The sequence below is a fragment of the Phocoena sinus genome, chromosome 5 (genome assembly GCF_008692025.1).
Source record: "Phocoena sinus isolate mPhoSin1 chromosome 5, mPhoSin1.pri, whole genome shotgun sequence".
Classification (NCBI taxonomy): domain Eukaryota; kingdom Metazoa; phylum Chordata; class Mammalia; order Artiodactyla; family Phocoenidae; genus Phocoena; species Phocoena sinus.
This window is the reverse complement of record NC_045767.1, coordinates 117994919-118022182: the sequence shown is the minus strand read 5'-3', so window position 1 is coordinate 118022182 and position 27264 is coordinate 117994919. Positions and strand designations below refer to the sequence as shown.

Below are 27264 nucleotides of genomic sequence, written 5' to 3'. Positions count from 1 at the left end.
TGTGGGAATATAAATTGATACAGCCACTATGGAGAACAATATGGAGGTTCCTTAAAAAACTAAAATTAGAACTACCATACGACCCAGCAATCCCACTACTGGGCATATACCCTGAGGAAACCATAATTCAAAAAGAGTCATGTACCAAAATGTTCATTGCAGCTCTATTTACAGTAGCCAGGACGTGGAAGCAACCTAAGTGTCCATCGACAGATGAATGGATAAAAAAGATGTGGCACATATATACAATGGAGTATTACTCAGCCATAAAAAGAAACGAAATTGAGTTATTTGTAGTGAGGTGGATGGACCTAGAGTCTGTCATACAGAGTGAAGTAAGTCAGAAAGAGAAAAACAAATACCGTATGCTAACACATATATATGGAATCTAAAAAAAAAAAAAAGAAAAAACGGTTCTGAAGAACCCAGGGGCAGGACAGGAATAAAGACGCAGATGTAGAGAATGGACTTGAGGACATGGGGAGGGGGAAGGGTAAGCTGGGATGGAGTGAGAGAGTAACACTGACATATATACACTACCAAATGTAAAATAGCTAGTGAGAAGCAGCCCATAGCACAGGGAGATCAGCTCAGTGCTCTGTGACCACCTAGAGGGGTGCGATAGGGAGGGTGGGAGGGAGACGCAAGAGGGAGGGGATATGGGGACATATGTATACATAAAGCTGATTCATTTTGTTATAAAGCAGAAAGTACCACACCATTGTAAAGCAATTATACACCAATAAAAATGTTAAAAAAAAGATTATCAGCAAATACACCAAAATGTTAAGAGTGATTATTTCTGGGTAGTGCGGTACTGTGTGATTTTTGCATTCTTTTTTTATTCTCTCCTTTATTTCTGAGTCTTTCAATGACGAGGACTGTTAATTTTCTTCATCAGAAAAATGCGCCTTTAAATTTCAGTGTGAATGATTTTCTGAACTGCATAAACATCACGAATATGTAAAAAAGAGACCAACTTAAAAGGGAATATCCCAACATGCTTTCATCTGCTCTGCTCCATTTCCAAATTTTCTATAGTGAATAGGTTACTTCCATCAAGGGAAACAACACACCTCCTTTAAAACCTGAAATATTCATCCACCTGTTTAACCGTAAACCTAAGTTAATTTGCATGCTGATGTTTTTAGAACTCCTTTTATCTCTGCTGTATTAGACAGCAGAGTAAATACTTTAGGTTTGAGCTTCAACCGTATGCTAACATAGCTACTTTAATATTTTTATAACTACCCTCAAACAGAACAGCATTTAGCTTGAGTCTATGCAGGAGATGCGGAAGAAACCCTAAAGATATTTTAATGCCTCGCTATGCGTAGGGGTTTAGGTTGTACTGCAAGGATGTCCATCTAAAGGGGTTCCACTTGCATCTGAGTCCTGCAGCAACGGGTTTGGGGGAGAACCCTCCTGCATGCTGTCCAGACCAGCTCAGAATGCCGCCTGCACACTCGGGAGGGCTCAAGCCTGTGTACACACACACACACACACACACACGCACATGAGTGAGTGGGCTGTGCCCTATCCAGTGGGCAGTGGCTCTTCTCACCTGCCTTCCACTTTCAGAGGCCAGCACCACCACCTGGCCTGGTTTTTGGGTACCATGGGGGGTGTGCAGTGCTGTGGCATTGGCGTGTGTAGGTGGGTGACACACACAGCTAGCACTGTCGTCTGCCCTGCTGGCTCTGGAGCAAGCTGGGCTTCTCAAGGCCCATCAGATATGATTGTTTAGCCCAGCAACGTTCTATTCATTTAATTTTTCTTTCTTCTTGAGGAAAAGGGCCTTTTTCCAATTCCCGCGAGGCAACAGCCTTTTGGAATACGGCGCTGGCGTGTGGCACAGAACTTACTGTTGGTGGTGAAGATGATTTCTCCCTCCTGTGGGGTGGGATCTGTATCCTGGACCACCTGCAAGGCTCCCACGGTCCGGACAGCAGGGTCCAAAGTGACTGAGCTTTCATTTACGGTTGTGTCGCTTGCGCCGGTGATCTGGTTGGTTGACGGACCTCCCAGAGATCCCTCGAAGTCAGTGGGCAAGTCGTCCATGCAGTCGGCATTGGGCTGACAGGAGCAGAAAAGGACCTATCTTAGTGTACATCATCAAGTTAGAGATGAGATGTCTACAGCCTAAATATTTTGTCCTGAGGGAAAACCAAGTTCTTCACTGTTTTCTTCCTGAACCACTTTATTTAAAGACATTCCGCATATAGTTCCTGTAATTAACATGAAAACATCTTCCAAAATTTTCTTTCCAAAGGTTCCGTTTAGATCTACAGACAAGGTTTTAATTCCAGGGGTAGCAGTAGCCATACGTTAATGTAATTACATAGGGAGAATAATATGATACTTATTCATAATGACAGCTCTTCCTTATCTATAGTGTTTACTTCTTGTACAGGAAGTAGCTGACAGCCCGATAGTTAGCCCCAAAGACCCATGTGTTGTTTACAAATAGACTGATGGCATGAGAGGGGAGACAGAATCTGACTCGTGAATTGTGCATCAGAGATACACACATATACATAAACGCACACACAAACACAAGAGCACAGGGTGAGGTGCTGTTAAACATAAGCCCAAAAACAACCTGCAGAGTAAAGCCCTATTGACATAACATTCAATTGATCGTACATTTGTCAAATCTTCTAAGTTAAAATCGTAGAATCATAAAACTAGGGTGAGACCATCTACTTTAATTACCCACTCACTACAGGACTCTCCCTCCCAATATTCCTCACAGCTCCACTTGAAAAACGTAGAGACCGGGGTCTCTTGTGCCTCGCAAGGCAGCCTGTGTCGGCCGGCTTCTCTTAGCGGGAAGCGGGGCAGTTTTACTCTTTGGTCTCGGTTCTGCTGGCTGAAGTGGTGTTGAATATATTGATATCTCTTCCACAAACAGCTTTTAAAAAATGATTATCAGTTGTTCTGCCTCTGACCAAACTCAGAAAAATGATTTTTTAAAGGTGGTGGAGGAGAGATACGGTCTTGAGAAGCACTAAGAATGGCTGTTAATCACACGTTTTGCTCCACACTGGAGAGCGACGACAATGACACGGTTTTGCACCCCGTCCAAGGATGCAGATCAGGGTGGGCAGGCTTGGGTGAGGAGAATCCTAGGTTGACACTGTTTGAATTAACACCACAATGACTAGATTGTGTGCCAAGTTCATGAAAGAGAAAAATCTATCACTCACGGGCTCATGGGGAGCACAAGGCAAGAAATCCAAACTGCTGGACTCTCGTCCTGGATTTCCACTCTCAAGCCAAGTCTCCCAAGCCCCACGTGGGCCTGTGTTTCCAACAGTCAGCTGGAAATCTCCATCATCCTACAAAAACCTCAAATTCAGCTCATTCCCTTTCCCCCACTTTCTCTTTGTGTTCTGCCGTCTTCATCTCTACTGGCAGTGAGCCGATTCCTTGAAATTCGAGTTGTCGAAAGTCAACTCATTGAATGACTGATCCTCCAAGTTTACTGACTGAGATTATTGGACATGAGCGGGTATGTTCTGAACGTTTCTTACCCCATTACCAATTCCCAATCTCCCTCTAGTTTCTTCCCCGGTATACTTCATTCTCCACTTTTTCACCAGAGCACTCATGCATAGGTATGATTCTTTTTCTTTTTTTTCCTCCTAAAGAATGAATTCCAAGCTCCTTAGTATAGCAAAACAGGCACTGTACAGTCTGACCCAAGCCTTCTTTTCTGGCCCTACCTTCAGCCTTTGGAAACACACAGAATAAACCATATATTCCCCATTTCAGCACCTTAGCATATGCTGCTATTCCACTCGGGATGACAGTTGCCCAAAGCCTCATCCCCTTCCCCTCTCCCATCCCAAGGTCTCAAACTAACCCTGGTGAACTCCTAATCATCCCTCAATTCCCAGGCCAAATGTCTCTTTTCTAAGCAGCGCTCCCTCCCAGTAGTCATCTTTGATACTGCAACTCTTTTCACACTTCTCCCACTGTTACAGTCATTTGTTACTGTGTTAGTCTCACTCTACTAGTCCGCAAGCTTTTTTTTAAATTCCGGTTTTACTGAGATATAATCGGCAGGGCATATTGTATTAGTTTAAGTTGTACAACATGATGATCTGATACGTGTGTACGTTGCAAAACCATCACCACAGTAAGTTTAGGTAACATCCATCACCTCACATGATTACAAAATTTTTATTCTTGTGATGAGAACTTTTAAGATCTACTCTCTTAGCAGCTTTCAAATATACAATACAGTGTTGTGTATTGTATTAGAGTCACCGTGCAGTGCGTTACATCCCCGGGACTTACTTATTTCGTAACGGGAAGTTTGTACCCTCTGACCCCCTCACCCATTTCACCCTCCCCACCTCCTGCCCCTGGCAACCACAGATCTCCTCTCTGTTTCTTTTCCACGTAGTTTCCACATACAAGTGAGACACAAGCTTCTTAAAGTGAAGCACCTACACTATATTGACCTTGAGTTCCAAGCCCTCACGTAGTGCCTGACAATTACTAAGTGCTCAGTAAATGCTGATTTGGAAATTTTATCTGAGTCTCAGTGTACTGCTCTGAAAACCTGGGAATGTTAGCATCTGCCCAGATCTGAGATCAGTGAAGGGAAGCTTTGAGAAAATACTTTAAAAAATTCAATTTCTGGGCAAAGGTAAAGTACATCTTTGAAGGGTAGCAGAGTATGTCACTGCCCAAATTTGCTACGTTGGCATAAAAATTGTTTTTAGCTGAAACAATTGAGAACTGGGTAAAGAAATGCCCTCTGCCTTCCCCCTATTTGCCTAAAAGCAAGACATAAATTTGTAAGGGGGTCCCCCTCTCTGTACCAGAAAGAGAAGAACATTCTTATCACCAGCGACTGGGAGTTGACGCAACAAACCTAACTCACGTGCCCTTATCTGCCATTGGTTTCCCCCATATATTTACCTCCCCACAATCTGCTGTCCTAGAAACTCAAAGTCCTTTCCCTCTGTCTTGTCACTTCTCTAAAAATTTATTGCTCCTTTTTGAAGATGCTATAGAAGCCGAAGTTCTAACCACCCTTCTGAGTCACTCATCGCCAAGTGCTCCTATGTGCACACACGATGCATGTGTTCATAAACTTCTGTTTGATTTTCTCTTGTTAATCTACCTTTTACAAGCCTAATTTACAGGGCCCAGCTGGAGAACCGAGGAGGGTAGAAGAAAAAATAACTTCTTTCCCTCCACTATACTATGTAAAGATGCAGATCTAAATTGTGTGCGGGTCTCAGGGAGGAAAAGAGCTCCAAGTGAGGATCCTGTACTGGCCGTTCTTTCAGCCATAAGCATCTGGATGTGACCACAGATGCAAGAACAACTGACATAGTTTTCACAATGTTGACTTTGCTTGTTGATCGTGTTCTTGTTTTCTCTCTTCTCTCTTTTTATAACATTATTTTATTAGTTTTGATGCAGGGTGTTCGCTTTTACTTTGTGGGCTAGCAGGAATAGTGTTATGTCTCTAACAGAGGTGAGTAGAGGAAAAGAGAAAGTGAATTAGCTCAGTGAGACTTGTTAATGAGAGAACAAATAAATCATTTGGCTTAGATACAATATTTAACAGACCCACCTTACAGAACCTCACAGTTTATATCCACTCGAAATGGCTCATCAAATAGAATAATATTTTGAATAGAAACCCAATTTATATACCTCTAAGAGAAATTACAGTCATAATGTTTAGTAAGAGATGTCAAATACCATCTGTAAGTGAACAGCATATAGGTTTTCAAATTCAGGTTAGCAGGGAGAACTCAAACCAGATGCGAAATAGTTAGGGACTAGTGAATATACCAGCTGCACGGGATTTTCTATTCGTTTACAATCATCTTATTTATACCAGGATAATAGTGATAGGAAACGGTGTGTGCTGGGATAAAAAAGGCCCGTGTTATATGGTACCTTATAGGAGCACTCAATGATGTGATCTGTCATCCTGCAAAGACACCCCCTAGACCTGACTGGAGAGAAAGGAGGATGAAGCACTTGAATGTAGATAAGGGGATTGAAAACACTCTGACAGTAGAGGACCTGATCCTGTCAGCTTCAGTCTTTTATTTCTCTTGGCAAAATATAATGGCAGAAGGTACCACTGTAATAGGAACCAGTTAGAGCCAGAAATGTGGAACATGCAAACAGCGAGTTTAATTTTCTAAGTCCCTAGTATCTGATAGAGATGTTGGGTTTTTACTCATGTTTCATGTTCACTGTCAGTGATTTTCACCTTGAATGTATTATGCCTTCACAACTCTGGTCTGAAAATGTAATGCATTGCCTTTCAAAATCTAGCTCAAAGCTATAGTCACACAAATTGATTTGTGTTTGGTGTATCGACTGTTAAAAAAAAAAAAAAAATCAGCATACAGCCGGCAGGGAGGCAGGGGAGTCAGGGGAGTCAGGGGAGAAAATTCAGCCAATCCATGACCTTGTGATGCTTCAGGTGTGTGCCCTCAAACAGAGTCACTCTGGTCTTCCTGGGATAATTAGCCCTCTGGCATTAAAGGAAGCCTTTGATATCTGATCTGATCCTTTCTTCTTCAGTGACATCTTGGGACTTTTAAAATTCTGTTTATTCTCTGCCATTAGTAGTGAGGAATGACAAGAGGAGGAGAGCAAAGCGGAGGGGGAAGGGGGAGGCCGGTCTCTGTATGCTGTTTGTCTAGCTTCTTTTAGACGGCGCCAGGTTGTTCTCACATCTCTGCGCAGCCCTCGGGTCTGGTGGCCTGGCTTGCTTCCTGCCCTCACCACAGCAGATGGTGCCTCAGTAGCCCGTGGCCTTCACTCGATATGGTCCCTGGAAAGTCTTTCCCTGGAGCATCAAGCCAGCCAGCTGGGGGGATTCTCTTTGCACAGGGGGAATGACTCAGTTTGATAAAACGTATAACTGAGGGCGCCAGCTTGAGGGTAGCGCTAGAATTCAGTGGTTCTGGTTTTGGCTTCCTCGTCACTCAAGCTCACCATGGAGATCTGAGCTCAGCAGAGGGCCCTGAGCCAGATTCCCAGAGGCTGGCCTCCCCTCCCATCGTTGGGAAGAGCTTGTTTCCTCTGGAAGCTAGGAGATGGTGGGGCAACATCAGAAAGTGTGGCGTGCGGGTCTGCTTGATGACAGCGCAGGTAAATGACACAAAAGTGTCATCAGTGTACAACTGGCCCAAGAGGCCTCTGTGGGTGTCCCACCTGCTCTCACCCACTGCAGCCCGGAAGAGGAGCCTATGAGCCGCTCAGACAGCATCTCAACTCACAGACAAATACAATGGACATGCTGAGAGGGTCACGATGTTCTCAGATTGAGAAAAAGTGAGAGGAGAAATATATCCAGACATGGGAGCACTCTTAGGGACTCATCAGGTGACACCACTGCTATGGGACTGAGGGGACACAGAAAATCCAGGGATGCTGTTTTCTCCCTGCTTTGTGGGAAAGGCAGAAAGACAGACATGACGATGCTGTAGGCTGTGCTGTGCTTACCGGGATCCCTAGGGCTTTAAGAATGTTCATCTTGCACATGGGACAGGTGCGATGGTCTAGGAGCCAGGGGTCAACACAGGACTTGTGGAAAAGATGCCTGCAATGAGAACCATACATCTTAGCGCGGCGGTAACTGCGGAGAGCACCTAGTCCACTCCAGCCCAGAGACTTGTTCAAGGTCACGCACTGCTCGGTGGCAGAGACAAGACTCGGACCTCCATCTCCGAACACCTGGGCCAGTAATGCTTCCTGTTACACCCTGCGGTGATACAGTCAACATCTGTCTGGCTCCCAGGAGGGTCCTCTATGATTTGCAGCTGAGTCTTCCAAGTTTGAGAAAATGCAGAGAATGTAGAAACAGAGAAATTTCTCTCTTTCTAGACAGGAAGAATCTTGAATGGAAAGAAGGCAAGTGGGGAAATTTGCACAGACCTTGCAGGATAACCTGAGAGTTGCCACTTTTAAATCAATCCGAAATTTCTTTTCCTACAGTCAGAAGCAAACTGCAAAATAAAGCCTCATTTCTGTAGATATTCGGGGTCTCACACAAAAGGGCAGAAGAGCTCCGGCAATCATTTCACAGCACAAGTGATGTTTTAAGTTGCTATGGCTGGTGGCTCTCACATCAGAAGCCGGAGGGACAGGTACCGTAAGCTTTACTGTTTGTACAGCTGATGCGCTCAACTCCATCGCCAGCCTCACGCGCCAGCCCTCCGGAGCCTTCCTCTGAGTGACAGGATAAGGGGGGCATTTAGTAGGTGCGGGGGTGGGGAGTCCTGACTACACTTCCTCTCAACGTGGCTCACAAGAGCCCACTCAGAGATCTCAGGGGCTGCTCGAATCAGAAGCTTGTCTTCTCACGCACACGACTCCAGACCACGGGCAGAAGCAGTCAGAATTTCCTGCCTGGGGCAAGAAGAGAGAGAACCATCTGTCAAGTATGAGGGCATCCTTAGGACACGCTATCCATGCTGCACTATTCCCGGAACGCTTGCACTCTCTTCCCTGACTCTCATCTTTTATTGTGCTAACAGTTCTACCAGCTGTCTTTGCATTAGAAGGCTTGAGGCTCCGATGCATACAAAGGACTCCTCAAATCAGAGAAGAGCTCAAGAAGTGCCACTTCTGAAACTGACATGGAGAAGAACCCATGTCCCAAGGATAGCATTAGCTGTGTACAGGACACGATCGCATTGGGGATTAGGAGACGGAGAGGAGCAACCTGGATGTGTCGTGTGTTTCCAGGTCATTATTTCGAATGCCTTACAGATTTACCGCTTACAAGTAAATATATCACATCCATTCATTCCTTTAGCCATGCATCCACGCGACAAGGAATACCTGCCAAGAACTGTGCTCCTCACTGAGAATCAGCACGGTAGGGATCTGGCTCCTTCTCTTTGGGAGTATAATCGGAGAGGCAGACACTAATAAAACAGAAATAAACTACTTCACGACAACAGCGCTAAGGACACATCAGCAGAACATGGAGTTGGTAGGGGGCTTGTGACTGGGAGATGCATCCTAGTTTGGGTACACAGAGAAAGTTTCCCTGACGATGTGCCGAAGCTCAGACCCCAGAGGGCTACACAGACATTATCCACAGAAGGGGAGGAGAGGAAGAAGAGTCCTCTAGGCAGAATGACTGGCTTGTACAAAAGCCCTGACCTGGGCGCAGGAAGAAGGTCAGTCCCAATGCAGCTGCAGGAGGGAGGGGCTGTTGCGGGGTCAAGTGTCCCCCTGCACCCCTACCCCCAAGCAATAATCGACCTCCCTGTGTTCAGGCTCTACGTTCAGAAAACAGGTGCCTAATCTAAATTTTCTCACTCACTGCTGTTCCTTCTGGGGAAAAGTAAGTCAGACATTCAGGTCCCTTCGACCATTCCTGGGAGGCAGGCTCTGTTGTGTTTCCTGCACATGTACTGGGAGTCAGAAAGACAGCAGGGCCAATCATTAGCTGTTTTAGCCTAAATCAGTCACTTAACATTCCCACGTCTCCTCTGCCTCATGTGTAAGATGAAGATACATCTATTCCTGCGGAGGCGTCCCTGAGTCTCCCACACACAGAAGCTGGTACCTACTCTTATCCCCTGAGTGACTTCTCTGTCTGCACCGGTCATTCTTACGTCTCCTCTGTGATGGTTAGTTTCATGTGGCAACTTGGCTAGACTATAGTACCAGTTCTTCAATCGAACACTAATTTAGGGTAGTCTGCAGATGTGATTCATATCTACAGTCTGTTGACGTTAAATAAAGGAGAGATTATTCTAAATCATCTGGGTGGGCCTGACCCAATCAGTTGAAGAGCCTTAACAGCAAAACTGGTTTCCCTGAGGAAGAAAAAACTCCGCCTCAAGATGGCAGCATCAGCCCCTGCTCAGCGTTTCCAGCCTGTAGACCTGCCCTACAGATTTCAGGCTTGCCAGCCCCTATCATCACATAAGCTAATTCCTTAAGAATATATAGTGGGATACAGTGGCTGTCTGGAGAACTGACTGGTACATCCTCCAACGAGAATATAAGCTCTATGAGAGCAAAATCTTCATTTACCTAATTCACTGTTAGATCCCCAGCAACTAGACTAGATCTTGGCACACAGAGGATGCTCCAGAAATATTTGCTACATGGATGGATATTTCTCAAGAGGCCTGGCACTCCTCACTGCCTGCACGTGGCTATCAAGTCCCACGGACTCATTCTTCCTAAATCTCTTGTACCTTCATTGCCTATTTTCTTTTTGCCACGCCGCTCCCTCATACGTGATCTCATTAACTCTTTTTCTGTATTGTTGTACTAACGTCTAAACTGCCCTCCATGCCGCCAATCTTTCCCTGTTCTCTTCATCCCACTCATCCTTGCCAGATTTATCTTCCCCCAGAAAAGTGCTAGTTACGTCACCCCCTTGTTCCATTCTGTTCTTCACGAGGGGCTGGGCACCAAGATGAATAAGACAAGGTCCTTTCCTTCAAGGTGGAATCACAGTGCTTCAGTGGTTCCCTGGGAACTACAACAGAAAAGGCCATTGAAGAGCCACCCTTCCGGATCCATCGTTTTTCTGGCTGTGGGGTCTTAGGCAAGGATTAGCTCTCCAAGACTTCATTCCTCATCTGTGAAATTTTGTCTTATAGGTATGGAGTTTGCCAGTGATTGAGTCTGTGTGTGTGTGTGTGTGTGTGTGTGTGTGTGTGTGTGTGTATGAGAGAGAGGGAATAAATACTGTCCATGAAGCTGAAACTATAAGTCCTGATCATCCTTAATTGTAAGCTATCACTCATCTTATTAATACCACTATTATATCTTACTTTTAGACATTAGGTTATCACTCTGATTTCTACTCTAAACTTTCTAATGCTGAAAGCAAGTAACTGTAAATTAAAAACAAAAATCAAAGGGAGAACTAAGGACAACAAAAACAGTGCTAAAATGATACACAGGGTGATCATGTTAGCTATCAACTAACATTCAATTATTCCTAATACCATATTTCTTGTGTTGACCAAATAGGAAGACTACTTCCTTATAATTGGGATTGTAAACAATTTTTTCCCTCCCATATGGAAAGAAAAATAAAAATCACTAGACTAAATAAATAAAGGAACAGGGAAAGAATCTGGAGTTTAGTGAAATGCACCAACAGTTCAACATCTCTAGGACAATGTCTATCTCACTCATTCTATTTGTACGATTCGCAGCAGGGCACTGTCCCTTCCCACATTTTAACAAAGGCTGCATGAGAAACTACATACAGAGGAACAACGGGATGTGACAGTCTATCTCCTAACGATCCTGACAAGCTGGAAATACAACCGAGGGTTGACCAAAACTCTTCTCCTTTCTTATTCACCAAAGGGAAGCATACCCTTTTTTTTTTTTATGCAGTACGCGGGTCTCTCACTGCTGTGGCCTCTCCCGTTGCAGAGCACAGGCTCCAGACGCGCAGGCTCAGTGGCCATGGCTCACGGGCCCAGCCGCTCTGCGGCATGTGGGATCTTCCCAGACCGGAGCATGAATCCGTGTCCCCTGCATCGGCAGGCGGACTCTCAACTACTGTGCCACCAGGGAAGCCCGGGAAGCATACTTTTTACAAAGAGTTCTTCAAACCCCTGACAAAAGATGATGCCAACAACTGCACCATAATGCTGAGATGGTTATGAACAATATAATAATTTCCCATCTGGGGGCAGGAATGACAAACTCCTGTTAAACTTGTTTCCACATCTTTGGATTCTTATTTATTTATTTTTAAATTAAAAATTTTTTAAATTGAAGTATAGTTGATTTACAACGTTGTGTTAGTTTCAGGTGTACAGCAAAGTGAATCATTTATACATATATCCATTCTTTTTTTAGACTCTTTTCCCACATAGGTCATCACAGAGTATTGAGTAGAGTTCCCTGTGCTATACAGTAGGTCCTTATTAGTTATCTATTTTATATATAGTAGTGTGTATATGTCAATCCCACTCTCCCAATTTATCCCTTTCCTCCTTCCCCTTGGTAAACAAAAGTTTGTTTTCTACATCTGTGACTCTACTTCTGTTTTGTAAATAAGTTCATTGGTACCTATTTTTTAGATTCCACATATAAGCGATATCATTCTTGCTTTCTATTGTCCTTTCACCTATATGTGTGACTCCCCCCTCAATTAGATGACAGGTTTTCCCCACTGGGAGGCAGAAGGGGACTGTTCTGGCCTTTCTATCTCATTTACTTTTGCAGGCTTTCTTAGACCCTGCTACCCTCCCACGGAGATTAGGATCCTGGGGCTTTCCTTTTGGCACCAGTGCAAGCTGTTTCACTCCCCTCGATGAAATAGTACTCAAAGAACATGAGTCACTCAGGGACCAAAGAATCCCATTCTCCTACGCGACACGTTTAGATAAGATCTATCCAGTGCTTCTATGGGGAGTCAAAATGTTTCTTCAGAGCTTCTGAATCTTATTTGCAAAGCTGTCAATGATTTAAGAGTCAGTGTTTAATTAATAAACAGCATTTAATGAATAAACAATATCTACTGGTTATCAAATGCCTGCTATGTACCAAGCACGTTACATACATTATTCATTCACGACAGCCCTAGGAGGTAGAAATTATTATTCCCATTTTATGGAGGAGGAAGCTGAAGCTGGATAAAGTAAATTAAATTATGCAAAGAGCTAGTAAACTGCAGAGCTGGGACTCAAACCCAGTCCTACTGTCAGTGCTTGTACCCAAATCTACGCTCCACGCCCTTCCTTCCCACACTGAACTGTCATGAGCAAGACAGGGGGAGTCGTGGTAACTTTGTTTATTTATTTATTTATTTATTTATTTATGGCTGCATTGGGTCTTCGTTGCGGCTCACGGGCTCTAGAGCGCAGGCTCAGTAGCTGTGGCGCATGGGCTTAGTTGCTCCGCGGCATGTGGGATCTTCCTGGACCGGGGCTCGAACCTGTGTCCCCTGCATTGGCAGGCAGAGTCTCAACCACTGCGCCACCAGGGAAGCACCCCCATGTATTTTTGTGCTCCAGCTTCGAGGGGGCAGTACCTTAGTTACAGAGGTTGGGAATTAAGCAAAACCAGAGGAAAAGTCACCTGCCTTAAGTGTATTCATTTGGCTACAGAAGGAAAAGCTGTAAAATATTGGCCTCATCAGGCCTACACTTAGCCATCAGTCTGCTTGCTTTATTTGGGAAGATGGTAACACTGGCCTCGAAATGCTTTGTCCTCCCCCACTCTCCACTGTCCAATAAATCTGGTAAATGTTAGTTGGCAGCTCCATTACCTTTGCACAAATTTTCAAATCTCTATCACGAAGTATCACAGAAGGAAATACCCACTTTTCTTCAAGGCTATTCCCAACCTGGTCTGGTTTCTCTTTCCTGCCTTAGCTTTTTTTTTTTCTTTTTTTTGAGGTACGCGGACCTCTCACTGTTGTGGCCTCTCCCGTTGTGGAGCACAGGCTCCGGACGCGCAGGCTCAGTGGCCATGGCTCGCGAGCCCAGCCGCTCCGCGGCATGTGGGATCTTCCCAGACCGGGGCACGAACCTGCGTCCCCTGCGTCGGCAGGCGGACTCTCAACCACAGCGCCACCAGGGAAGCCCCCTGCCTTAGCTTTCTAAAATACAAGTATGATATCACTCCCCACATGTGAAATGCTTCAGCTGCTTCCCACTGCCTACAACACAAAGTCACAGCACACAAAGAAGGCTCACCCAATCTGGTCCTTGTCACATCTTCTGCTCCACCCCCATGTTTACTTCACATTCTCACCATAACTCTGGAGTGTCCTTCTCAATTAAAAAAAATTTTTTTTGGTGTGGCAAATCTTGCTCATAATTCAAGTCACAGCTCAGATGTCCCTTCTCTTCCCTGAACATCCCACCTCTTTTCTCCAAACTGCCAAGGAGAGTCTGTTTCTTTTCTTTTTCTTCCTATTTTGTTTTCTCACAAATGTTGCAGCAGCTAAGTATGTGCTCTGCTTTCAGGGTTTGAAGACCCCTCCTTAGTTCTGTGATCTTTGGGAAGTAATCTAAGTTACCTGTGGCTTAGTTTTCCCTTCTATTTTTTATGACAATGTCTTTCAACTGACAACCCTCTGAAGTAATAGTCTGTGATAATATAACAGAGGGTTTTTATCACAGGTAAAGGACAAAGGACACAAAGAAGAACAAATGGAGCCCAAAGTTAGTAGAAGGAGAGAAATAACAAGATTAGAGCAGAAATAAATGAAATAGATGCTAAAAAGACAACAGAGAAGATGAATGAAACTAAGAGCTGGTTCTTTGAAAAGATAAACTAAATTTACAAGTCCTTAGCTAGACTCACAAAGAAAAAAAAGAGAGAGGACCCAAATAAATGAAATCAGAAATGCAAGAGGAGATGTTATCATTGATAACCACAGAAGTACAAATGACCATAAGAGACTATTATAAACAATTATATGCCAACAAGTTGGACAACCTAGAAGAAATGGATAAATTTTTAGAAACATACAATCTACCAAGACTAAGTCATGATGAAATGGAAAATCTGAACAGACCAATTACTAGTAAGGAGATTGAATCAATAATCAAAAACCTTCGACAAGTAAAAGTTCAGGACCAGATACCTTCACTGGTGCATTCTACCAAACACTCAAAGAAGAATTAATACCAATTCTTCTCAAATTCTTCCAAAAGATAAAAGTGGAGGGAACTCTTCCAAACTCATTTTATAAGGCCAGCATTACCCTCATACCCAAACTAGACAAGGACCTCACAAGAAAAGAAAATACTGGCCAGTATCCCTGATAAACATAGGTGCAAAAATCCTCAACAAAATATTAGCAAAGTGAATTCAACAATACATTATAGAGATCACACATCATGGTTAAGTGGGATTTATTCCAGGGATGCAAGTATGTCTCAACATCCACAATTACACCATATTAACAAAATGAAGGATAAAAGTCAAATAATTGTGTCAATAGATGCAGAAAAAGCATTTGACAAAATTCAACTTATGATAAAAACTCTCAACAAAGCAGGAATGGGGGTAAAGTATCTCAACATAATGAAGGCCAGATATGACAAACTCATAGCTAATATCATATTCAATGCTGAAAAGCTGAAAGGATGTCCACTTTAGCCACTTTTATTCAACATAGTATTGGAAGTACTAACCAGAGCACTTAGACAAAAAAAGAAATAAAAGGCCTCCAAATTGGAAAGGAAGAAGTAAAACTGTCACTATTTGCAGATGACATATTATATATAGAAAACCCTAAAGACTCCTTCAAACAACTGTTAGAATACATGAATTCAGTAAAGTTGCAGGATACAAAATCAATACTGAAAAATCTGTTGCATTTCTATACATGAATAACAAACTATTAGAGAAATTAAGAAAACGATCCCATTTACCACTGCATTAAAGAGAATAAGATACCTAGGAATAAATTTAACCAAGGAGGTGAAAGACTGCATATTGAAAACTATAAAACATTACTGAAAGAAACTGAAGAAGGCACAAATAAATGGAGAGATAGTCCATGCTCATGGATTGGAAGAATCAGAATTGTTCAAATGTCCATACTACCCAGAGCAATTTACAGATTCAATGCAATCCCTATCAAAATTCCAATGGCATTTTTCAAAAAAATGGAACAAATAATCCTAAAATTTGTATGAAACCACCAACCCTCCCCTCCCAAATAGCCAAAGAAACCTTGAGAAAGAAGAACAAGGCTGGAGGCATCACATGCCCTGATTTCATATGATATTACAAAGCTATAGTAATTAGAACAGTATGGATAAAGAAATTGTGGTATATACATACACAATGAAATATTATTCAGCCATAAAAAAGGATGAAATCTTGCCATTTGTGACAACATGAATGGATCTTGAGGACATTATGTTAAGTGGATAAGTCAGACAGGGAAAGACAAATGCCATATGATCTCTCTTATATGTGAAATCTAAAAATGAAGAAACAAACATACATGAGCTCATAGATACAGAGAACAGATTGGTGGTTGCCAGAGGTGTGGGATGAGGAGTGGGAGAAATGGGTGAAGGGGGTACAAAGGGAAAAAGAAAAAGAAAGAAAGGGACAAAGGTTTGTTACTGCTTAGCTAATGTCATTCCAATGAATTGATAACCATTGATTGTTGATCTTAAGTCCAGACAACTTAAAAATTATTTTGTCTAATACATTTTCAATAATAGACAATTATACTGTTGGTAAAAAATATTTCTTGCTAATTTTTTTGCCCAAACTCATTTCAAGACTTTGGATAAATGTGTCAAAACACTTGCAAAAATATTTACTAACTAAAATCAGAAAAATGGAAATTACAGAACATCACTCTTTTTCATAACTGGCATTTATTTATTTATTTATTTATTTATTTATTTTTTTTTTTACATTTATTTATTTATTTATTTTTGGCTGTGTTGGGTCTTCGTTTCTATGCGAGGGCTTTCGCTAGTTGCAGCGAGCAGGGCCCACTCTTCATCGCGGTGCGCGGGCCTCTCACTGTCGCGGCCTCTCGTTGTGGAGCGCAGGCTCCAGACGCGCAGGCTCAGTAGTTGTGGCTCACGGGCCCAGTTGCCCCGCGGCATGTGGGATCTTCCCGGACCAGGGCTCGAACCCGTGTCCCCTGCATTGGCAGGCGGATTCTTAACCACTGCGCCACCAGGGAAGCCCCTGGCATTTATTTTTATTTTATTTTATTTTATTTTTTTTTTCTTTTTTATTGTATAAATTTTTTTTTTTTTTAACATCTTTATTGGGGTATAATTGCTTTACAATGGTGTGTTAGTTTCTGCTTTATAACAAAGTGAATCAGCTATACATATACATATGTTCCCATATGTCTTCCCTCTTGCGTCTCCCTCCCTCCCACTCTCCCCATCCCACCCTTCCAGGCTGTCACAAAGCACCGAGCTAATATCCCTGTGCCTTGCGGCTGCTTCCCCCCAGCTATCTACCTTACTACGTTTGTTAGTGTGTATATGTCCATGACTCTCTCTCGCCCTGTCAAAACTCACCCCTCCCCCTCCCCATACCCTCAAGTCCGTTCTCCAGTAGGTCTGCGTCTTTATTCCTATCTTACCCCTAGGTTCTTCATGACATTTTTTTCCCTTAAATTCCATATATATGTGTTAGCATACGGTATTTGTCTTTTTCTTTCTGACTTACTTCACTCTGTATGACAGACTCTAGGTCTATCCATCTCATTACAAATAGCTCAATTTCATTTCTTTTTAAGGCTGAGTAATATTCCATTGTGTATATGTGCCACATCTTCTTTATCCATTCATCCGATGATGGGCGCTTAGGTTGTTTCCATGTCCTGGCTATTGTAAATAGAGCTGCAATGAACATTTTGGTACATGACTCTTTTTGAATTTTGGTTTTCTCAGGGTATATGCCCAGTAGTGGGATTGCTGGGTCATATGGTAATTCTATTTGTAGTTTTTTAAGGAACCTCCATACTGTTCTCCACAGTGGCTGAACCAATTCACATTCCCACCAGCAGTGCAAGAGTGTCCCCTTTTCTCCACACCCTCTCCAGCATTTATTGTTTCTTGATTTTTTGATGATGGCCATTCTGACTGGTGTGAGATGATATCTCATTGTAGTTTTGATTTGCATTTCTCTAATGATTAATGATGTTGAGCATTCTTTCATGTGTTTGTTGGCATTCTGTATATCTTCTTTGGAGAAATGTCTATTTAGGTCTTCTGCCCATTTTTGGATGGGGTTGTTTGTTTTTTTGTTATTGAGCTGCATGAGCTGCTTGTAAATTTTGGAGATTAATCCTTTGTCAGTTGCTTCATTTGCAAATGTTTTCTCCCATTCTGAGGGTTGTCTTTTGGTCTTGGTTATGGTTTCCTTTGCTGTGCAAAAGCTTTGAAGTTTCATTAGGTCCCATTTGTTTATTTTTGTTTTTATTTCCATTACTCTAGGAGGTGGGTCAGAAAGGATCTTGCTGTGATTTATGTCATAGAGTGTTCTTCCTATGTTTTCTTCTAAGAGTTTGATAGTTTCTGGCCTTACATTTAGGTCTTTAATCCATTTTGAGCTTATTTTTGTGTATGGTGTTAGGGAGTGATCTAATCTCATACTTTTACATGTACCTGTCCAGTTTTCCCAGCACCATTTATTGAAGAGGCTGTCCTTTCTCCACTGTACATTCCTGCCTCCTTTATCAAAGATAAGGTGTCCATATGTGCGTGGGTTTATCTCTGGGCTTTCTATCCTGTTCCACTGATCTATCTTTCTGTTTTTGTGCCAGTACCATACTGTCTTGATTACTGTTGCTTTGTAATATAGTCTGAGGTCAGGGAGCCTTATTCCTCCAGCTCCTTTTTTCGTTCTCAAGATTGCTTTGGCTATTCGGGGTCTTTTGTGTTTCCATACAAATTGCGAAATTTTTTGCTCTAGTTCTGTGAAAAATGCCAGTGGTAGTTTGATAGGGATTGGCATTTATTTTTAAATTCGATAATTGCTCATGTTGGCAATGGTGTAAACAGTCTCATATACTTTTGGTGGGAATGTAAATTGATCTGGTTAGGCAATATGGCAGAGTGGAATCAATTTTGAAATGCATACATCTTTTGATCCAGTTAAAAAAAAAGATTTCACTTTAGATTTATGTCTTCAAAGTGAGAATAAATTTAGGTTGTTAAGGAAAAAAAAATTACCTGGCAAATAAGAAGCTAAAGTGTCATTATTTAATTAACAGTAATTTAGCTCCTGTTCCTTGCAAGTGAGTTTTCTATGGTAGAGGTTACTCTGGAAGCACTTTCCTTAACTTTTATGGACTCTAAATTATGAAAGAATTCTGCTTTCTCCTGGGGACCTAATGAGGACATTATGGGGTTAGTGAGCCCATGCTCTGCCCAGACTGTCTGATAGACATCACACTGGGCCATTCCTTCCATGCAAATCTCATTTCGAGAATATCGATTTATGGATCTGGGCACAGGCATTACTCGGTTAGAATGACCAAAATGGCATTGGTGATGACACTTACAGAATGTCAGTGGAGCCCAGACAGTGTCATGAATATTGCTTAGGAGAAATGTACTTCATTCCTACCCAGAGGAAGGAAATCTAAAGTGCCCTCATTGATTTTCTTAAGTAGGATTTCACTCCACCCTTGCTTCTAAAATCAGGTCAATTCAATGAGAACTTTGAAAAACACATGGACCTGAGCCAGACTTTCCCTCATTCTTTGTGATCATGAACTTCTCACCATCCAGTTACTTCCTTCCATGGTGTCTCATCTTCCTATGTCTCCTATACAGAAGGCCCTTGCAGGGGTGGCCATGCAGTGGTCATGTAGTGTTGGGAGGTCAGTTAAGCAGACACCAGCCTCTCCCTACCAGAAACTCTGCCCAACCAGCCCAGTGCCTCTCTGTAGGGCTGCCTCTGCTATTGGGTTTTTTTTTTTTTTTTTGGTGGTACGCGGGCCTCTCACTGTTGTGGCCTCTCCCGTTGCGGACCACAGGCTCCGGACGCGACGGCTCAGTGGCCACGGCTCACGGGCCCAGCCGCTCCACGGCATGTGGGATCTTCCCGGACCGGGGCACGAACCCGTGTCCCCTGCATCGGCAGGCGGACTCTCAACCACTGCACCACCAGGGAAGCCCTGCTATTGGGTTTGGTCTGAAATGTTTGGACCAATTTTGAGAAGCTGCATTTATCCCCGATGCTCCCTATTTAGGTTATGTAAACATCATTTTTAAAAAAAGGAGAAAGAGGAAAAGGAAAGGGAAAAAAAGAGCTGTCACACAGAACCAGTTGTAACCATATCATGGCTGTTGTTATAAATACAATTGCTTTGTTTTGGCAAGCTCATCTGCTTCGCTAGCAGTTTTACCTGATGAAGGGGAAAATAAAAGAATGCAATAAAGTAAATGATGGCTCACTTCAGTAGCACAAACACTGCCCTTCTGTGAAAAAGGCTGGTCTGCTTTCAGGCCCAGGATAACAAGATTGGAATCACTGTGGAGAAAGCAAATCCCTTAAAGCTGGGCTAGAGTTGATCTGGACTCCTTGGGGTTCTTAGACGTTGGCTTAGAGTGAGATAGGGGTTTCTGAGGCAGACTTTTAGCCAAAACTAGAGCCCCAGAGAGTTGAGTGTATGGCAGAGCACCCTCATGGGGCAGGGGAAAGGTGGCGCTAAGGTGTCAATAGCCTAGCAGTGGTACCAGGACCTTGGAAAGAGTACTGGTCTAGAAGTCAGAGACCTCTCTGTGCTTTGGACCCTATGACCCTATGAGTTAAGGTTTTCTTTTAGTTAAATAAAGAAGTGCTAATGGTCCCTGCCCTAACTCTATTATAGGCTACGGTGAGATGCAAATTAGACAGTATATGTAAAAGAGCTTTGTAAACAGTAGAATGCTTTTCAAAGTACTATGATAAATGGCCAGTTATTTCAGCCATTTGTCCATAGTATTGGGTTTAAGTAGCATTAAAGAAAAACCAACAAAACTTAAAGAACGAAGAAGCTGCATCAGATCCTCTTGCTATGGAACTCAGTTTCTTTTTTAGCAACTGGAAGAAATGGATCCTTTCGGAAATGCAAGTTCCGAGGGAATTGCAGAATTGTCTTCTTGTAGAGTGTCTCATTCCTTTGGGTTCTGGCAGAGGGAAGCTCTGTGCTTAAAACTTGACCCTGGTCTAATTATATTGTTTGGCCGGGGTAGCAGAGCTGGCTGGCATGTGTCCCAAGTGTCTAGTTGATGAATATAAATGGGGATCAGGACATCTGAAGTCAGAATGCCACATTTAACAAGGTTATTAGAGTTCAAGACTCTAATAACCTTTAACCTTTCTGAACTCTAATAACCTTTCTGAAGGCGGCATTTGCTCTGTTGAAAATATAACAGAAAATAACACATCAGACATTTATCAATGCTGCCACATCTCCTTTCATGCTTCCTTCCTTTAATCCCCTAGATGGAGTGATAGCTAATTTTTGGCAGTTCATACACAAAACTCCAAAGTAATCAAAGAAAAATGATTAGAATGAACCATCAACAAACTCTGAACTTAAATTTTATATAATTTTGACTAATGTACAAAGTGAACTTTTTTCTTTAAGTCCACAATGTAGTTGCTTTGGTACTGTAAAATTTTCTTTCATTACTTTAAACGCATATACTGCATCTTAAGTAAGCTGGATGATTTCTAAGTAGGTATACATTTATATACACACTACCCAGATGAAGATATACATTATTTCCATCACCCCAGAGAGCTCTCTCCTGCTCCTGTCCAGACGATATCCATTCCCTGCCACGAATCCGTCTGGCCAGACGATATCCATTCCCTGCCACGAATCCGTCATTAGGACTTCTGTCACCAAAGATTAGCTTTGCCTGTGATTGAATTCCACATAAATGGAATCATAAAGTATCTATTCTTTTTGCCTGGCTTCTTTGGTTCAACATATTTTTTTCAGATTATCTGTGCTTTCATGTACATCGATCGCTGGTCTTTAAACTCCCACCACACTATATAACTTTTTTTTTTTTCTTTTTCTGATACGCAGGCCTCTCACTGCCGTGGCCTCTCCCGCTGCGGAGCACAGGCTCCGGACGCGCAGGCTCAGCGGCCATGGCTCACGGGCCCAGCCGCTCCGCGGCATGTGGGATCTTCCCGGACTGGGGCACGAAGCCGTGTCCCCTGCATCGGCAGGCGGACTCTCAACAACTGCGTCATCAGGGAAGCCCCATACTATATAACTTTTAATCTGGCAGAGTATGTAAAATTATGTTCCTGAAAAAATGAGTTTTTAAAATAACAGTTTTTGTGAATAATGACTATTGAGTGGGATGCCTATACCAACATAAATTTCAGAGAAATTTGAAAAATGCAGTTAATTGCTCAGTTGTTTTATTATTATTATTTTGGGGGGGTAAAGAAAGATGAAAGAAGAGGAGATAAAAATAAAGATAAAAATTCATAAATTTAATAACTTTTTTCTATTAATCCAAAAGCATCATAAAAACCAAAAATATTTAAATGAGAAAAAACACTATTCACCAAAACATGAAAACAAAATGTTAAAAATAGTTAATACCACATTATATCAGTTCTATGCCATATCATTTTCCTCCCCCATTTTAACATCTCTGAAATCAGGAAGCATCTTACCACCGATGACGATTTACACTTACAGTAGATATGCCAACTAAAAATTGTTGCTTGCCATCTGTTCTGAAAGGATGAAGTCACTAGCTACTTGCTGACTTTCAACACACCCTGAAAGGAGTTTGGGGTGGAGACCAGGAATGAGGCGCTCTGTGCTCTGGGAAAAACTGGCAGAACAGGCCTTCAGACAGTTAGATATTTTCAGGAGAAGATTTTATGAGCCCAATTCCCTGCATCTTCTCATATATAGAAAAGCACTAAAATCATTAATGGAGACATCTGCAACTCGTGGCCAGCAGCCACCTTCTTGTGGCCAGCAGCAACCTTCTTACAAAATGTGTGCTTGATTACACGTATCCCCCTTCACCAAAATCACATATATTCTAACCTCTCCCTTCCACTTCTTCGGAACAGTTCCCTAGAGGTATCTGAGGCTGTCTCCCGGGCTATAGTCCTCATTAAGCCCCAAATAAAACTGAACTCACAACTCTCACTTTGTGAAAATTTTTCGTTGACAGATGCGATATGTAAGAGCTTAGGTTAGTCAAGAATAATATCTCTGAGAAATCAAAGACATGGGAATTAAAGTTAAGTGCTACCTTTGTATTTGGCTACTAGATGAGAAAGATGGTTAAAAATGGCACTACTTCTTGGTTCCAGAAAAACACTAATGCAGGCACATCCTGCTAGTATGGGGTGTAAATCATTACCACCTTTCAGGAAAGCAGTTAGACGAAACTTATCAAGATCCTTTGGAAAGCACTTTTGACCCAGAAGTTCACTTTTAGGAACATATCCTAAGCGATAAACACAGAAAAACAAACAAACAATTGAGGTCATGATTTTATAATGATGAAAACTAGATGCAATTTAAATGCTGTACAATAAGGGGGACAGTTAAAGAAACTCCAATAACGGACCATTATGCAACCACTAAAATATTTTAAGATAATTTCTAAAGTTACTGGAAAATGCTTACTTTTTAATATTAGATGAGAAAGTAGAATAAAAATTATATTAATGGCCTGAACTCTACAATGTTTAACGACATACATGGGATGCTTATATATATATACATACATCATAAAAATTAAATATACTAATATTAATAATGATTATTTCTGGGCGGTGAGATTATTATTCTTCCTTACTTCTTTATACTTTTTACCATTTTCAAAATTTCTTACAATTAGCCATGAAACATTCATAGTTATTTAAAAAATATAAAACGGCAGAGAAAAGAATGACCGATAATCTAATTTGCGTAACATGGGCATGAAAGAGTCAGTCAAATCTTATGAAAATCAGCCAGTGTTCGCCACTTTTGTAAAAAAAGGAACTTGGAGAAAAATCTGTTCCTAATCAAGCATATGTAACAGGCACAACAGGGTAAAGTTAGGACAGACCATTTCTGCCTGGCTAGAAAGCATCCCTTTGTTTTCCACTTCGCAAGCTATAAGGCTCAGAGTCGGAATCCTGATCACATTAGACTGTTTTGTAAATTTTTTTTACCCGTAAAGAGGTTGGAATCTTCTGTTCACACAGACATTCAGTTCATTTGACTCATCTTAAAATTAGATGGGTCCTGGGGTTAGAAACCTTCAGGGGCTAGTGTCTTTTATTGGGCTTTCCATAAAACTCGTGATTTTTGAAGTTTTCAAATATGAAAATGATATTCATTTCTACATCAGGTTATAATTCTTCTTTATGTTATGTTCTTTATTATGATCATGTTGTGTCTGGTAGGGAGAGTGAATGAGAGCCCCTAAGTTCACAGATGAATATCAGAATCCAACTGTGATGTTGCCTTCAGTTGTCATTGAAGGACCCAAGACCTGGATCCCACATCAAAGTTTCAGGAGAAGCAGGGGAGGCTATGAACTGCCCCGGTGGGTTTGGTTGGAAGCATCCAATGGGAACAAGGAAACTCTCTGGGACACAGAGAGAGAGAGGTCCATCTGATGCAAGCCACTGGTGGTAACGCACTTGTCTTGTAGGCACGGTGCTCTCGCCTATATTAGCTCCGTAAATCTTACTAATTTGATTTTTTTTTTTTGCGGTACGCGGGCCTCTCACTGTTGTGGCCTCTCCCGTTGCGGAGCACAGGCTCCGGACGCGCAGGCTCAGCGGCCATGGCTCACGGGCCCAGCCGCTCCGCGGCATGTGGGATCCTCCCGGACCGGGGCACGAACCCGTGTCCCCTGAATCGGCAGGCGGACTCTCAACCACTGCGCCACCAGGGAAGCCCTACTAATTTGATTTTAAGGAGGCTGGTCCTTGTCAGGCAAGTCACTCTGGAAGGCTTAGGGTTCGTGTTTGTTCAGAAAGCTTTACAAATGGATCCCTCTTCTGTTTGCCATGTACCTTTTTACTAGATCTCTCCCAGAGCTGCTTCTCTTGTAGAGGAAAATGTCACCTGTCCTTACGGACAGGAGTTAATGGATTGTTAATGGATCCATTGTTAATGGATCTGAGGGGTCAGTAAGTAGGTCCATGTTAAAAGTATACATACATCAGTCACATCAAATGAGAAAGGAAAGTAGCTGGTTATTTGGGTAGATGAACAAAGACTACGTATAAGCCTCTTGTCAACTGTAGATACGTGGTATGTAACAGACCTCCACTGAATTCATTGAATTAGAAGACCAAATCTAGGCTTTGACTTTTCAACAGCCTTCAAAAAATTCCCTTTCCAAATCTCCAGACCTATCCCTTTTAGTATCTCTCTAACTGGAATGTCATTAGAAATTCCTTTGCAAATTAGGGTATGTATTGCCCCGATTTGCACATACAAGCTTTATTTGTCCTTCTCTATTAATTTGTTCTGTACTTTAACAGTAACTATTTATTCTGTTTTCTTTTTTCAGTCTGGCATATTATTGTGTTAAATCTCCATTTCATCTCTTTCAACACCAGTGCGGTTGGTCATGTTCTGATCTTTGTAAAAATGTAGACTCAAGTTTCAAAGAAGAAAGAAAAAAGAAACAGTATGATATATTCTATGTCCTGAATTACTAAAGAGATCTCTTACACAGATACAATTGAAATTTAGCCTCATTTCTAAAACAGAGAGATGAGAAAGAGGAAAGGTAGCATAGCAATTACACATAGGATCCAACAATTGTCTATCTAAAATGGAACTCTGACTAAATGACCCAGTTATGGGATTGTTTTGGGATGAATAACTCAGAAGAAAGTTTTAAAAAGATAAGCCAAAGCTGGTCTTCAAGTTTTTCTTTTTTCTTTTTTTTTTTGAGTGAGAAAGAAAATCTGTTTCAGCATTTGAAATCTGTTTCTTCTGTTACAGTTTTTGAATAACAGTGTGCTAACCACTGGATTTTTTCTATTGTTTAGAATCCGAATGGAGAGATATGAGAATGTTTTAATTGCAAACAAATATAGATGTATCTATCAGTCACCATCTGACAGGGGCAGCTATTTTCAAGTAATCCAAATGGCTGACTCATGCTAGGTTTACCTCCAGAATATCTCCTGACTAGATCCTTCTCCCTATGTGCCCAATGCCAACACTCTAAGTCAGGCTGCCAGCATTTCTTGTCTTGACTTTGCCACAGTCTCCTAACTGGTCCCCTTGACTCCATTCACATCACTTTAAGCCTTTAAGCCACGTTCCACACGTGCCAGTGTGCTGTGTATAGAGCACAAGCTGAACCCGTCAACTGGTCTCCCAGGACTTGGCTATAACCTCAGCTCCTCAGCTGGGCATTCAAGTCCTAAATGATCTGATCCTACCTCTCTACCATTATGTTGACACGTGCGTTATATTCTGACAATTCCAGGTTACCACTAGTTATCTTTGCTTGGAATATTCTTCTTAGATCTGACTGACTGGAAAACTCCTTCGGTACTACTTTCTGGAAAGTAACTAGGCAATTTGAATTTGTAGCCTTAGAAACAAAGAAATGATCCAAAATGTAACTAAGGTCTACACACACAGAGCTAATTTATCACAGCCGTATTCATAATAGCAAAAAAAAGTATGTGGGTATGGAAGGGGGGAACCACATAAATGTCCAAAAAGAGTCAAATAAATTATGACTTAGGGGATATTATACACCAATTAAAAATGATACTGTGAAAGTTTTAAACACATGGAAAATGTTTATTCTAGAAAGGACTTACGGTGACCTTAAGAGATGCAGATATCCAAAAAGATGCCATAAAAGCAAAAGAAGAAAGGAAACTAAGAATAGAGACATAAAACAGAGTCAGGGATGAAGCTAAAAAAATCCCTTTTGGCTATGGGATGGGTTCCAGATTTGGCTGTTGGCTTTCTATCAACAGACATAGAAAAACAAAAATCTGCAAAATAGCACAGTTTCGTATCCACAATATAAAAACATTCCTTTGCTCAGGAGAAATGCAGGTATTCCATGTGTGACCTGCTCCTCACGACGAAATCAGAGTAGAAAATCCTAACGAGAGCCACAATGGCAAGTTTCCTAAGATTCCTTCTTACAGTAATTCCTGATAAAATCAGTGGCAATGGCACCAGGCAGCTCAATTCTCTTGTAAGGAGCGAATAGGAAATGGTGCACGTTCTTCATTTTCTGTGAATCTATCTTGTTACAGAAACACATTTTAGAGAAACAGAAGGACTGAAGTATATTTCAATTAATCTTCATAAAGAAACAGTTTTTTTAGTCATACTTCTGATACACTTAATGAGTTTAAATTTGTGCTCGCTAAAAAAGTACCTGGAGGGCTTCCCTGGTGGCGCAGTGGTTGGGAGTCCGCCTGCTGGTGCAGGGGACACGGGTTCGTGCCCCGGTCCAGGAGGATCCCACGTGCCGCGGAGCGGCTGGGCCCGTGAGCCATGGCCGCTGAGCCTGCGCGTCCGGAGCCTGTGCTCTGCAGCGGGAGAGGCCACAGCAGTGAGAGGCCCGCGTTATCGCCAAAAATAAAAAATAAAAAAAAACATAAAAAAGTACCCGGAGTCCAGCCAATCTAGCTGGATAATTAAAAATAGACTTATCAGAATGAATGACTAAGGGGCAGGAGTAGAAACAGGGAGATCAGTGAGAAGGCTACTTCAGAAAGCCAGGAAAGAATGGTTGGTAGTAATGATGTTAGGAATAGTAATAGGATAGTAACAGTTCTAATAATAATGGT

General features: G+C 42.1%; 1 protein-coding gene across 1 annotated transcript in view; it reads right to left on the bottom strand.

Moving 5' to 3' along the window:
• Nucleotides 1-27264, bottom strand: part of RNF150 (ring finger protein 150) — a 241322-nt gene that overhangs the window by 43325 nt on the left and 170733 nt on the right. Inside the window, exons 5-6 of the mRNA XM_032633598.1 lie at nucleotides 7498-7594; nucleotides 1866-2076 (exon numbers count right to left, since the gene is read on the bottom strand). Coding sequence (XP_032489489.1) covers nucleotides 1866-2076; nucleotides 7498-7594 — 308 coding nt within the window. The remainder of the gene's footprint in view (nucleotides 1-1865; nucleotides 2077-7497; nucleotides 7595-27264) is intronic.